Consider the following 15,831-nt stretch of genomic DNA (forward strand, 5'->3'; position numbering starts at 1 on the left):
GAGAACGCAGGATTGTCGGCCCTGTTTTCTGGGTGTGCAGTGGCCAGTGGCTGCATCCTTGGACACAGCTTCACTGGCCCTGGCAGCGTGAAATACACGCCCATCCTGATTAATCTGAGGGATACCCAGATGACCGATGTTCACGCAATTGAACCGATGAAAGTGCCTCCGGTCGCAGCATCGGATCAGAGAAACCGACAGTTGGCGTCTTATTACTTAAGACGCCTCCTGCGACTTTTGCATATTGTAGCTCAGCTGCTGCGTCTTTGTACAATATCCACCTCTGAATCAGTCATTTAGACAAATTACAAGTAACCGAAATAAAGATCATACTAATCTCCTGAAATAATCTGAGCTGTGATGAGTATACTGATGATCTGATGAATACAGGATGTTCTATTCACACCCCCACACTAAGGACCTCATTCAGAGCCGGTCGCACAGAGCGTGCGGTCGGTCTGAATGAGGGGAGGACGTCTTGAATTTTCAAGACGTCCTCCTTTGCGGGTGGTAAGGCTGTGGGTTAACACCCACAGCCTTACGACCGCCTAAGGCAGTGTTGGCTAACCTTGACACTCCAGTTGTTGTGGAACTATATATCCCAGCATGCCCTGCCACAGTTTTAGCATGCCCTAATAGCAAAACTGTAGCAGTGCATGCTGGGTTATGTAGTTCCATAACAGCTGGAGTGTCAAGGTTATCAAACACTGGCCTAAGGTGATGGTCGCGATGGTCAAGACCATCGCGACCATCGGGGCTTACGACGAGACCCTAGGGTAGGGTCTCCCTTGTCGTAAGCCCCGGAGAGCTTTCGGCTGTCTGAGCCAGAAGCTCTCCACTGACATCACTAGTGATGTCAGTGGGGCCGCCCCCAAACGGTAGGCGTTCCCATGGGAAAGCCCCCGTTTGGGCTGATACCCCCCCCGGCCCGCCTTCCAAACGGGGCGAGCTGTCAATCAACATCGACAGCTCGCCCCCTTTGGATCGAGACCCGCTACGACCGGTGCTGTCGGTCGTAGCGGGTCTCACGCATGCGCACGACGGCGCCGTCGTGCGCATGCTCTGTGGGGGGCCATCGACCCGGTCCGAGCGCATCGGCGCTAATGACCGGGTCTGAATGACCCCCTAAATGAGAACAGACTGACACGAGATGAAGGATTGATAACAATGGGTGTTCTGAACCTAGCACTCCTAAAAATAATATGGCACTTCTATAAATATTGATTTCATATATATTTTCCTGAGAAGTGCCAATCTGTATATATACAGTCAGGTGCATAAATATTGGGACATTGACAGAATTTTCATATTTTGGCCTCTATTCACCACCACAATGGCTTTGAAATGAAACAAACAAGATGTGCTTTAACTGCAGACTTTCAGATTTAATTTGAGGGTAATTACATCCAAATCAGGTGAACGGTGTAGGAATTACAACGGTTTCTATATGTGCCTCCAACTTTTTAAGGGGCCAAAAGTAATGGGACAAACTAAATAATCCTAAATCTAACTTTCACTTTTTAATACTTTGTTGCAAATCCTTTGCAAGCAATTACAGCCTGAAGTCTGGAACGCATAGACATCACCAGACTCTGGGTTTCATCCCTGGTGATGCTCTGCCAGACCTCTACTGCAAATGTTTTCAGTTCCTGCTTGTTCTTGGGGCATTTTCCCTTCAGTTTTGTCTTCATCAAGTGAAATGCATGCTCAATCGGATTCAGGTCAGGGGATTGACTTCGCCATTGCATAACATTCCCCTTTTTAGCCTTAAAAAACTCTTTGGTTGTTTTTGCAGTATGCTTCGAGTCATTGTTCATCTGCACTGTGAAGCGCCGTCCAATGAGTTCTGAAGCATTTGACTGAATATGAGCATATAATATTGCCTGAAACACTAAAGAATTCATTCTGCTGCTTTTGTCAGCAGTCACATCATCAATAAATACAAGGGAACCAGTTCCATTGGCAGCCATACATGCCCATGCCATGACACTACCACCACCATGCTTCACTGATGAGGTGGTATGTTTTGGATCATGAGCAATTCCTTTCCTTCTCCATACTCTTCTCTTCCTATCACTCTGGTACAAGTTGATCTTTGTCTCATCTGTCCATAGAATGTTGTTTCAGATCTGTAATGGCTTTTTTAGATGTTGTTTGACAAACTCTAATCTTGTCTTCCTGTTTTTGTGGCTCACCAATGGTTTACATCTTGTGGTGTACCCTCTATAGTCACTCTTGTGAAGTCTTCTCTTGATTGTTGACTTTGACACATATACGCCTACCTCCTGGAGAGTGTTCTTGATTTGGCCAACTGTTGTGAAGGGGTTTTTCTTCACCAGGGAAATAATTCTTCTGTTATCCACCACAGTTGTTTTCCGTGGTCTTCCGGGTCTTTTGATGTTGCTGAGCTTTCCGGTGCGTTCTTTCTTTTTAAGAATGTTCCAAACAGTTGATTTGGCCACACCTAATGTTTTTGCTATCTCTCTGATGGGTTTGTTTTGATTTTTCAGCCTAATGAGGGCTTGCTTCACTGATAGTGACAGCTCTTTGGATCTCATATTGAGAGTCGACAGCAACTGATTCCAAATGCAAATGTCACACCTAGAATCAACTCCAGACCTTTTACCTGCTTAATTGATAATGAAATAACGAGGGAATAGCCCACACCTGTCCATGAAATAGCTTTTGAGTTGATAGTCCCATTACTTTTGGCCCCTTAAAAAGTGGGAGGCACATATAGAAACCGTTGTAATTCCTACACCATTCACCTGATTTGGATGTAATTACCCTCAAATTAAATCTGAAAGTCTGCAGTTAAAGCACATCTTGTTTGTTTCATTTCAAAGCCATTGTGGTGGTGAATAGAGGCCAAAATATGAAAATTCTGTCAATATCCCAATATTTATGCACCTGACTGTATTTTACACTACAACACTCAAGTGTAATTTCCCCTTCCACTGCCATACAATTTATGTCAGGTTATGTTCCAGTGCTAGTAAGCCAAAACACATTACATCAATTGGTTTTGCTATTGTCCAGTCCACACTAGTAGTTTAAAGGCCAAAGTAACTAAACTGCGGTGTTCCCTAAACATCCTGGCCAAAAGGTTTACTAAATTTTATTTTAAAATTCTGTATTTTTAAATTTTGACGACAAAGGTGCAGGCTGCAAAGAACTGACCTTATAAAAGGCATTGTCTCTAGGTTCTACATTATTCATAGCAGTAGGTACGGTGAGTGCAGCAGATGACACTCCTATGGACCAAAACACTACAGTGACCTTTCCTTCAAATGTTCCATTTAAGACTAACACACAGATCTGTATGAATAATGGCTCTGAAAAGTGTCTGTCTGGTTTCTACAATTCTAAAAGCATCTGCTATATAAGGGCACATTCAAGTCTATAAGTTGACGTGTACTATGCATGAAGTTGTAATATTGGGCTGCCCGCAGGCAAAATTCAAGGAATTCTAAAGCAATAATTCCTATGCAAGCCTGAACTTAAGATTAGTTTGTGGCAGGCAAAAACAGGGGCCGAATTTTAAGTCTTTCCATCTACATCCAAAAATGAATCCTCCTAAATATTTCCTGTCCCAGCAGCAACAATGCTGGTTAGATCAGCTCATTCCCTCTGTTGATGAACACAGGATATTAGTACAAGAGCTCCCTGCTGTTCAATATATGCTCCATATCTAGGGCAGCATGATTGCAATCAGGGTTCTAGAGACAAATAAAAAAGAGACAGCAAAAAAAATTACTTGATGTGTGTTACTTAAAATACAATATATTTTACACAAAAAGTCCTTGTAAAAGAATAATGGGTAGCCTAAGGCTAAACTATAATCGATTCAAACCAGCAGACCTCTCCCGATGAGAAGCTCCTCAGTAACACTCACTTAGAAAGGGACACTCCTCCGGGTTTCCCGATAAGTTCTTCGTGATGCAGTACAGCATCATTCCACGGGATGCCTAGAAATGTAATAATGGAATGCATGGCTTGCTTGGGATGCAAAACTAACTGTTCATAATAAACTGGTAGGCACTTTTGCTCCCCAATTTCTAAACATTGTGCATACATGATCTCTATCGCTTTGTTCCACTTAGTCAGACAATCCCTATAGCTGTTTAAATCAAAGCCAGCTATAGTTATTTTCCTAGTTATCATTGAATGCACAGATGCACGTCCATCCCGTATCATTAAAAGAAACTTGGAATTAGGGAAAAGTTTGGAAAGATAGACTGATGATTTCAAAGTGAATGGGTCCTTATTACATAACAACTTAGCAGGTTCTCCATGCTTTGCTATTATTTCCAGTATAAAAGCCTGCACGGCAGCATCCATGACACCGTCTGTTACACCAGCTTCATCAAGACGCATCTTTTCACTGCCAGACTTTGACCAAGCTTGCCTCATTGCTAAAATCCGAGGGATAATTCGTGTTTCTTCCCCACAACGGACATCAGGATGAGCATCCAGCATAGCTCTCATTAATGTCGTACCACTTCGTGGTACACCACCAATAAATATCAAGGGCATGTCCTTGCTGTATCTGTACTCTATATTATTGGCATCTACCATAACTAGTTCTTCACTCTCCGGCTTCATGACACCACGATTTTTCTTGCTATAACCTTCATCAAGAATCTGCTGACATTCTAGCATTTGTTGGCCAAGATGCGCTGCTAATGCCACCAAGACAACAAAGCCAAACACCAACAACACCTTCTTCACAGTGAACCGCATTCTTACTGGTCAACATGCGGAATCAACCACTGCAGCGAGTATACTTTTACTGTGGTATTTCCATAAGGAGCCTGAAAATAAGAAGAAAAAAAAAAGTTTCTTTATTAAAAGTATCCCAAATAGGCTTTTTTTTCCCTGCACACTAACATCCAATATGGTGTTAAAGCACATTTGGGAACATTAATGACGACTATACCACAAGTATAGGTAAAAAAAAAAAAACCAGTTAAAGCAGAGGTTCCCAAACGCGGCCCTCAAGGCACCCCAACAGTTCAGGTTTTAGAGATATCCATGGTTGAGGACAGGTGTTAATTCAAATTGACAGAGGTACTAATTAAGTCAAATGTGATCAACTATGGATACCTCTAAAATCTGAACTGTTGGGGAGCCTTGAGGACCGCGTTTGGGAACCTCTGAGTTAAAGTTTGTTCACCACAGAATCCAACCAGATGTTTGCTTTGATTTTCTAATCTAAACTGTACTAGAAGCAGATTGGTTGTCGGTTGTGATGGGAAACACCACACCTCCTACACAGATACTCGAACAGTTTTGATGAATATCCCCACTGTCATGTACGCTGTTAGGTTCACACAGCAATGGGGCTATGGTTTTTATTTCAAGTATCTAGTAGCAAATTTCCTGCTTATTTGGATTTTCACCAGGTGCTCTGGATTCCACACACAATCCAAAAATGTACTGCTATGTTAAGTGGCTTCTGGTTACATCAACCCTTGTGTGCCCCCTTGGGCCAGGGACCAATGTTAATGGGTAAGGCAGCATTTTCTGTAAAGTAATGCACAATATGTTGGCACTATATAAATAATAAGGTGGAGAGTTACATTAAAGTGCATTAGTTTAATGTCAATATGTAGGTAATCCTAGTATAAATACATACAGAATACTTCATTTGTCATGATTTCAGAAGTATGAAGAACTGCAACCATGATAGGCAGATAATGATTTTGCTATGTTAAGCTGGGTACACAGTATATGATCTATAGTGCTCTTTCGGACACGGATCGAAACAAAATATCGTACACATCGTATAGTGAATATGCCCAATCCATCGGTCATTCCCTGCATCATCCCATCTGCTGTGCTGCATGTCAGATGGGACAATGCAATGAACGATGTGGTGCACATTGTGTAGGATGTATACACAATCGCACAAACACAAAATATACAAACTTCTGACATGATATATTGTGCTGTCGTTCGGTAGACTGCATAGTTTATACGCTCTATAACATATGTTCTGGGAATTGGTAAAATTAGGACGACCTTTGCATTGTTTGTTACATCTAATAGTGTGTACACAGGTTGAGTCATGATGATCTCATTATGCATTTATGTAAAATACCATGAATGGACAAAAGGTGGCAGTGTTCTACTCTGATATAAACTTGCCTGAACACTATTTGCTTTACTTTCACAATGAAGTAAGACTTCAAGCAATGTAATAAATAATCTTTTGTAAAATGTATTTACATTACAAACTCTAAACACCTTCTAGCAAAAGCACATGCATTTTCACAATAGCTAATTCCAAAAAAAAAAAAAAAAGGATATTTCCAACTTACACAAACCTACATGAACTGTACAGTCTACATACCCCCTCCCTCTGTACCATGCTTGCTTGTTGGGCAGGTGAAACAGGGCATTCTATACAGCTGATGACTGTACAGTCTGAGATCTATATAGTAATATGCTGCTTAACTAAACTCCACCTGATCTGATCTGCTGCATAGGGCAGTTTTTTACACTGATACATGTACAATTTTTATGAATGTCTTCCACTACAGTTAAAGGTGCACAGTGGTTAACATTGCTTTCTGACAGCACTGAGGCCATGCTTTCTATCCCAACCAGGGCACTGGGGCCTATGCATCAAGCTGAGTTTTACATTTAATTATGCAGAAACTACAGTTTCTGCACAATTTTATGTATTGCGCCTATGTACTAATAGCACAATGCAGGAGATTCACAGAAATCTCCGGCAAAGTGCTAATTAGAACTTCAGATCGCAGTCCCCATTATTGTCAATGGGGACTACGATCTGTCCCCCATGTACAAAACTCCAAAAAGCGAAGCTTTCAGAGTTTAGCCACGGTAGTTTAAATCATCTTCAGATGATGTAAACTACTGTGAGTCTTATGGGAGCTCCAGGTGCAGGAGAAAGATCTTTTAATCTCTCTCTTGCAACCCCCAGCCAGTCCCGGAAGCTGACACTGTGCGCATGCGCAGTGTCAGATTCCTCCGGGAAGTCTTTCACTTCTGCAAAAGACTTCTCCTAAATGCCAGGGATATAACTCGCGGGGACAGTGGTTACCGCAACCGCTGTCCCCGCGAGTTCCCCTTGGTACACAGCCAGAATATTTTCATTAAAAATGAGAAAAATATTCCCTATGAGATGGATACATAATAATTGCGGCAGTGCCACGATTATTAGTGCATAGACCCCACCATCTTTCGACCACTTGTATGTTCCTGCTTGTGTGCATGAAGTTTTCTCCAGATTCCTCCCACAGTCCAAAAATGTAATGCTAGATTAACTGGCTATTGATTAAAATAGCCCTAGTTTGTGTTTTCAGTATTTATTACCAATAATTATATAGTGCCTACTTATGCTTTGCTACACAGGGAATATGAAGTCTTTCAAACTAATCACTGCCCAGTTGAGTTTACAATTAACCGATCAATAAGTCTTTGGAGTGTGGGAGCAAACAAGAGAGCCCAGGTGAAACACACAGAAATGTGTAGAACATACAAACACCACACATATAGAGCCCTGGTCTAAATTGAAACCATGACCTCAGCAATGAGTTTACAATGTTGTATCTTTCATGGTTATTAATAATTTTACTATTTAAAACAAGGAGAATGGGGGCTCTGCCCTATTCTTAGATAAATTTGCCTAAACAATGTTTCCTTTTGTTTATTTTTCCATTTTGAGGAAACAAGACCAAATAGTTACTTGAGTAAAATGTTTACACTATATTGTCTGGATAAGCAGTTACAAACTAAAATACTTTCAATGTTCACAAAGTCCATTCAGTGGCAGGACACTGCCACTTAACCAAAATAAAGCTACACAAGTTGATAACTGTACATTTGTATTAACTGTAGTACTCATAATAATAGTGCTCAAGTATGTTCAGGCTGTATCCTTCCTCCTCCCCTCTGTGAAATAAGCCTTCATTTTATGTACTGCAGAACTAATGCTGGTCATACACTAGTACGATGTAGTACGATGCGATTCATCGGCCGTTTTCCCTTGAACTCCCCGGCAGTCCCTACGGCACGATTTGGTGATTTTTATCACACACGATTACGATAGATATGATGGGCTGCACATCTGATCATACGATATGTTGTAAGAGCAGCGGGAGTGCACATCGAATTCTCTCTCACCTAAATGCTACACGATTTCGACACGATTCATCGTACGGCGCTTTGAAAATCGGGCAATCGGCCCAAAATCGCGCTAGTGTATGGCCAGCATTAGACACTGCTTCATTCAACTTAAGCTTGCTGTTTTTCTTCATTTGCAAAGCTAATTGGGGACCACAAGATAAATGTGACAATTGAGAACACATTTAAGACACTGTCTTAATAAATGTCGAGGCCACAAAGGAAAAACAGGTAATGGTCAGTTATGTTACTGTGAGGGAGGTACCTGAAATCCTGGCTGTCGGGATGCCAGCACTCAGAATGCCGGTGCTGGCATCCCGACGGTAAGTAGTGGAGTTAGGATTAGCATTAGGGGGAGTGGGTTAGGGTTGGGCACAAGTTAGGTTTAGGGTGCGGGAAAGGAGGGCTAGCATTAGGGGTCGGGTTAAGCGTAGGGTTAGGATACTTACCGACAAGTGTTGATATCCTAAACATGTTGGGATGCCAGCGTTGCGATACTGACCTCCAGGATCCAGAGTGCCGGCATCCCATACCCAACCCAGCTTTGAGATCACAGGGCCTAAATACACAGGGCCTAAATACTCCATTCTGCAGTTTGGTACTTTGGATCCTTACTAATTTATCACACAAGCATCATCTTTGCATACAAAACAGAGTAGCAGCCCTCCTTAGCTTTTTTAAAAAAAAACAAAAAAGACAGGATGCCTCTATACTGGCAAATATTTATCCCAATAATACATAGAGGCAGATCGAATTAGCCATGGTCTGTTCCCCTGTGAAAAGTGCCTGGAGCTATTCGAGTGGAGTGCCGTGATCAACCCATGAGCAGTTTAAAGGAAGCAGTTAACGTTCATTTCTGCTCTGACCATACAGAGGTGAGGCTCATGGCTGGATCGCAGGTCTCTAACTGAATAGTTTCAGGTACTTTAACTGGGGACCAGATTGCGCAAGTCAACACGCGGTTAATTCAATCTGCCAGATAGGCTTTCACATGTCCATGTAAAAAGTTTCTTTAATTGCTAAAATTCAGAGGCAAGAATGCTCAATAGAAAGGCATATATTTACAAAACAGTATGCATATCCTCTACTAACATGCACCTTAAACAATACATTAGGAAGAGCAGAGTGAACTAACAAGCACAGAAAAAGAATGTTGAGAAAAACAAAACAAATGTACATTGTTTACAGCAGGCAAATGCTTTTCTAATTTAAGAAATCATATCTAATTGATTTGCTGGCAATAAAGAAAGGAAAACTGTGCTATGCTACCTTAATAGTGTCCTCCAAATCCATTCTAGAGTAAGTTAATTATTAATGGCATGGGAGAAGGATATCCATTTAATTATCAAATATTTATACCTAGCTTGCCATTATATCAAACCATACTCATTCAGATTAACCTACCTATCCACAGTGCAATCATCTTAAGAAGGAATCTTCTTACGGTTTAAAAATGCACATTCTGAGGGAGAAAGAAAGAAATGTGCATTTAGTAGGTTATCATACATTTAAATTCAAGGAACAAAAAAAGAAACAAAATTACTTACATAAAACATGCCTTTTTCACTTTGGTTATTTATCATTTTGGAGTCTATGTACAAATAATCGCGGAATTGCCATAATTATCTATCCATATCGCAGGGATGGTTGTTGGATATTTTCATTTTTCATGAAAATACCCCCCACTATGTACAGAGGGGAACTTACAGGGACAGCAGTTGTGGTAACTGCGAGTTATAACCTTGGCAAAGAAGTGAGAGACTTCTCCGGGGGAAGCCGACACTGCGCATGCACACAGCCTCAGCTTCCGTCGGCTGTGAGAGAGACCGAAAGATCTCTCTCCTGCACCTGGAGCCCCCATAGGCTTAAAGCTGTTTGCACCATCTGCAGATGGTGTAAACTACTGGGAACCAAACTCAGAAAAGATTCGCTTTTTGAAGTTTGGTAAGTAGGGGTCAGATCATAGTCCCCATTGATAATAATGGGGACTGCGATCTGCAGTGCTAATTAGCACTCTGCCTGAGATTTCTGTGAAATCTTCTGCATTGTGTTATTAGTAGACAACTACAATACATAAAATTATGCACAAACAGCTGTTTCTGCATAATTTTATGTAACAAACAGCTTTATATATAGCCCACTTAGAATGTGAACTATAGCAAAGCATAACCAAAAAAAAAACAGTACGTTGTCTAAATTCTTGCATTTATTAAATTTCACATTACTAGTAACACTTTAAAGCATCACACCCAAATGATCTAGGAGAAATGTAATGCACATATGGTGCAAAATGTTTTGTGCAGCTCTAAAAATGATGTATGCTGAGTAAATGGGCTGCTGAGAACTGCATTCTACAAGAATAAATGAGATAAGTAGAACTATGCAGATGTGCAGACCCTGGGAACTGTACTCCGATAACAATAGCACTCAGCAGATGTCCATACACAACATACCAGTGCAGTACAAGATGTCTGCAACATAAACTGTACAATAGTGTTGTTTATACTATAACTCACATATGTTACGCTCATAATAAAGTAATTTGCACTATTTAAACTCTTACTGCTAATGTTACTGTTAAACTTAATATTTTTAGGTCAGTAAACAGTTTGATTTTAACATTAGTTATTTCATTTGGCTGCAGTTAAGAAGCCATTGTGGTCAAACTCCCAGTGAAAGTTATACTAGTTTTACAATTTTTGTATTGGAAAGAGTCGCACTGATAAAATCTGTTTCTAAAAGAGAAGCCTTTTTAATTATCTTATGGTATCCGATACTGAAGTAACGGCGCCCTTAAGCCCCGTACACACTGGACAATGTGTGTATGGGGCGATGTCGTCAGCAGCGAGCCCAGCATCAGTAATGCTGCCCGTCCACTAGCAGACCATAGAAACAACAGCACGATTACGACATTGTAAACGTGCAGTCGTTTCTATGTCTGTGATAAGCCTACACTAAATGAGCAGTCGTTCAGTGCAGGCTCATCAATCATCTGGCAACATGCTAAACCTAACGTTATCGTCAGGTTGACCAGCATATTTGCATGATGATAGATGTCTAAACGACCAGAAGGCACGCGCATCGCTGGTCATTTTAGACATTTTTGCAAACGATTTGCAAACAATTGAACGATCGTTATCGTTCAATCGCTCAACTTAATCGTCTAGTGGATGGGCAGCATAAGTGCATCCACACTTGCCGATGCCGGCCACGATGGACGACGGCGCGGGGGGGCAAAGATCCTCTCCTCCTCTGCTCTTCAACTGTACCACAGCTAGACGCCCAATCCCCTCCTCCTCTGTTCTCCCACAGTGCTGTCAGAATCCAGGGTGGGTGCACAGCTGTGGAAGAGCAGAGGAGGAGGGGGATCAGTAAGAATGGGACTCCTAATATTACCGCTATCCAAAGTCCCGGCAGTGGACATCACGTAAGGACATTGTGATGTGGTCATCAATGCTTCCTGATGACCCTTTGATAGTACCTGGAGGAGCCGCAGTGTAGAGGAACAGAAAAGGAAAGGAATGAGGTAATTTATCCCAGGGGGAGAGGACAGAACAAGGCATAGGGAGCAGTCAGGATGGGGGGGGGGGGGGCAATACAAAACATAGTGGGGTAGAGGGCAAGGACAATAAAATGCATAGGTGGAGAAGACACTACAACTCAAATGGGGGGTACAATACAAGACAAGGGGGGGGATACAAGACATAGGGGGGAAAGAAGACAAAACAAGATATGGGGCAATATAAAAGCTAGGGGTGTGGGTCACATTATAGAAAACATAAAAAGGAGTACACACTATAGGACATACAGATTGGAGGGGGGAATGTAGTGCATACTGTAGATCATGCATATGGGTTAGACAGTACAATGTAGGACATAAAGATAGGGGGGCAGCATAATGAAAGATATACAGATGTGGGGACAGTAGAGTGCAGGACATACAGATACAGAGTGGGACCAATAGGAAAATGCAGCACATACACATGAAGACGGACAGTACAATGTTGATGGGTAGGGGATGGACAGCACAGCAAAAAAAAAAAGAATTATATGAGGACGAACAGACAGCACAATGCAGGACATACACTTAGGAGGGGGCAGACAGCACAACGTAGGATATACAGATGGCAGGGACATACAGCACAATACAGGACATACACATTGGAGGGGGCAGACAGCACAATGCAGGACATACACATAGGAGGGGGCAGACTGCACAACGTAGGATATACAGATGGCAGGGACATACAGCACAATACAGGACATACAGAGAAGAGGACAAAAGGCAAAGTAAAGAATTTATAGATGAGGGATAAAGCAATATAAAACATATAGGGAAGAATGTTTAGCACATCAAATGTAGATATGGGGGTCATAACAATACAATATGGACAGAGAGAGACATACAGACATATGGAAGGACTTAAAACAAGACAAAAAAATAGATCATGATTGCAAGAGTAATGTTAGTATAAATATATATATATTATATAATATTTTAATGTTTACAAACTTTATATATTTAGTTTGATAGTCTTTATACTAACATCGCTCTTGTAATCATAATATATATTCTATTGAACTTTGAGTGTTTATTTTTGCACCATTTATATTGGACAGCTGTGAAGTGAGCTGACCCTCCTTGGGCAGAAACTAGGGGTATAGACGGTCTGTGGGTGACACAGCAGTGTGCCCTTGGTGGCCACGGACAGGGTATACAAAGCCACAGGTAAGACAGGTGCAGATTGAAGGCGGCAAAGGGTGCGTTTATTATCCAGCAAAAGATGGTCTATGTAGACAATTCCTGATCTTGTTTTTCATTCCAATGTGTCAAATTAGCCTCACATGCTGGCTACGCTCACTGTAGCAAAATTCAGTAAAGGAAGGGGGGGTTTGCGCCGGAGTATAGGCACGCTCTGGCTCCACACCACATTTCTGTTACTTGTACACTACATGTCCAACTTTAAACCTGTCTCACTGACATGACCAAACTCCACAATACAATGCGACACAATACATTTACTGGTTTAATGTGGGATACTGAGAATACAATTTGATTATTTTATTATTCTGACAAGTGTTTTCATAACCACCTTGTACTGTAGTTTGCGCTGTTACCTCCGTCCATTTATTTGTTACAGTAACATTTTTCAATAAACATTGTTTAAAAAAAAAAAAAAGAGGACGTCTGACAGCTAATCATTTTGATTCATTCTGCAGTGTCTGCCCAAGGTTCCCCTTGTATCTGTCCTGGTTCTTGCAAGCAGCCAGCAAGAAGCAGTTTAAATTCTGAGTTATAAAGTTATCACCTTAATATGCAATTAGTAACTTAAGTAAGGGGGACGTATTACTGAAATGTTAAGTATAAATTGTATATATGTACCATGCAAGACATGAACGCCTAGGCAACTGGGTACCTGTCAACTTAATAGACAACTATTTAGTCAGAGCATCCCGTTAATCTCAAATAATAAATGAAAAGTACCCTGCACACAACTACAAACTATTGACTCCTTTATGCTTTTCGTTAAGTGATAATAAAAAGTATAGGAAAAAACACCCTTCCTTCCCATAATGGGTAATTTTTATGCACAACTCTAATGAGAGCAGTGTATGACCAGCTCAGCGTGACCGTCACTTGGCAGCAGAACAATTAGGACTGTAGCATCACATCCCCAACACTGATATTCTTATACTAATAAATGCCAGCTATTCTCACATATAATGAGCAAAAAACACGAAATCAAAACCAATTAAGTCAATATAATAAGTCGCGGTCTTCCATCATGCACTGTAGTTCATAGCAAAACACAGTTATATTGCAGGTAGTTGTCATTACAAGTCACATATCAAAATAAAATCAATCCAAAGAGCAACCTTACTGGACAGACAGAGAACAAGGCTGCTTAAATCTGAAAACAATTATCAAGTATACTGCTGTTGTGCTGGTACATCTAGTGTGGTGTGCAGACATTATTACAGAGGAGGATTGTAATTTTAAACTAATAAAAAGTCAATAAGCAGTGGCCACTAGTATTGGGTAAAATGCCCCAGAAAAGCCTTAATCATCCTTTCCAATTCTCCCGAAATGCCTAGGACAGTTTCACATGTCGTAGGGCATTCCTGCAGTCCCAAAAGAGTGGGTCGGTTTCCCACAAGCCACCCACTTCCTGAACGAAGACGGTGGCCTGGGTATCTGACACGTTGAATCGAGTCATCATGTCCCACGCTCCACTATAAAATACAGCAAAGCGGGGCTTTAAATAACGGGACAGAGCCACGATGACTTTGCAGTGTCACCCACCCCTACTGAATTAGAGACCATTAGAGTACACGGAGGTCATTGTTATGTTAGTGGAACTAGCAAGACATGATGTGTGCTTTGTGATACAATTCATTATCCTTCTTGACACAATGCAGGATTGGGCTATGGATTTACATTGTTTATGCCAAGTTCTGACCCTACCATCTTTATGTCCCTGCAGAAATTAGAATCATTAGATCAGCAACATGTTTTCAATCTTCAGCTGTCCAGTTTTAGTGAACCAGTGCCCACTGAACCTGTTTCCCCATCTTAGTTGGCAAGAGAACCTGGTGTAGTCTTCTACTGCTGTAGCCAATCCACTTGAAGGCTTGATGTTACAGGCATTCAGAGATGCTCTTCTGCATACCACTATAGTAACACATGGTTAGTTCCACTGGCGTCACAAGGGGGGCCACACCCCCTTATTCAGTGGCATGCGCAGAATACAGGCTCCCCGTCCCTGCCCACACCGGGTGCAATGTGAGGTAAGCACGCCACTGGTTTAATTCACTTAATGTTGCCTTCCTGTAAGCTAATTAGTCTGGCCATTACACCCACGGAACTGTTGCTCACACTGGATATTTTTAGTTTTACACATCATTTTCTGTAATTCCTTGAGACCAATCCCAGAAGATAAGCAGCATCTGAGATGGTGAAACCACACTGCCTTGCCCCCAAATCATTCCAAAATTATACTGCTTTTATACCAAAGTCCCGGGTCTGACCCAGGATTTGGAACCCGAACCAGATCCGGGACAGCCCCCCTTTTACTCCGCGGTGCCCACCGTTCACACCGGATCTGGGTCAGCACTGACCCGGCTCTCTGGCTCAGGTGAGCGGCGCTTCTTTCCCTCCCTCCTCCTCCTCCTCTGCGACCTACTTACCTTACTCCGCAGTGGTCCGGAGGCAGGAAGGGCGGGTGGGGTGCGCTGCTCCGCTCTGGTTGGCCCGGCAGTGGGCACTTGGAGATTATGTCATCTCCAAGCACCACTGAAGCCGGACAATCAGGCGGCATGCGGCGTGACCTGGTTCACCATGACCAGGGCCACGCCATTTACACTGCAGGGTGACACGGGAGCGACCAGTGCTCAACCCTGCAAGCTAGCCGGGTCGGATCCCCGGATCACTGGACACGGGTTGATCCGTTTACACCGACTAAAATCCCGGGTTGATGCGCGTTCATGTGCATCAACCCGGGATTTTTCAGTCGCTGTAAAAGGGGTATAAGTCAGTCTGATAATATTTCTACCCATTCTGGTGTTTGGTCTGAACAAATATGACCAGATTTGGATACTTATATACACTGAGTTACTGCTACATGGTAGTCTATATTTGCATTAATGAGCAGATGTACTAATAAAATGGTCACTGAG

At 42.0% G+C, this 15,831-nt stretch overlaps 1 protein-coding gene across 2 annotated transcripts in view; it reads right to left on the reverse strand.

Moving 5' to 3' along the window:
• Positions 1-15,831, reverse strand: part of TPST2 (tyrosylprotein sulfotransferase 2) — a 62,154-nt gene that overhangs the window by 9,702 nt on the left and 36,621 nt on the right. Inside the window, exons 2-3 of one of the 2 annotated variants that reach the window (XM_088467910.1) lie at positions 9,559-9,616; positions 3,896-4,814 (exon numbers count right to left, since the gene is read on the reverse strand). In XM_088467910.1, coding sequence (XP_088324036.1) covers positions 3,896-4,743 — 848 coding nt within the window. In that variant the 5' untranslated portion in view covers positions 4,744-4,814; positions 9,559-9,616. The remainder of the gene's footprint in view (positions 1-3,895; positions 4,815-9,558; positions 9,617-15,831) is intronic. The other variant, XM_088467911.1, reaches the window with a different exon arrangement.

Source organism: Taudactylus pleione, unplaced genomic scaffold (genome assembly GCF_031769625.1).
Source record: "Taudactylus pleione unplaced genomic scaffold, aTauple2 ptg000078l, whole genome shotgun sequence".
Classification (NCBI taxonomy): Eukaryota; Metazoa; Chordata; class Amphibia; order Anura; family Myobatrachidae; genus Taudactylus; species Taudactylus pleione.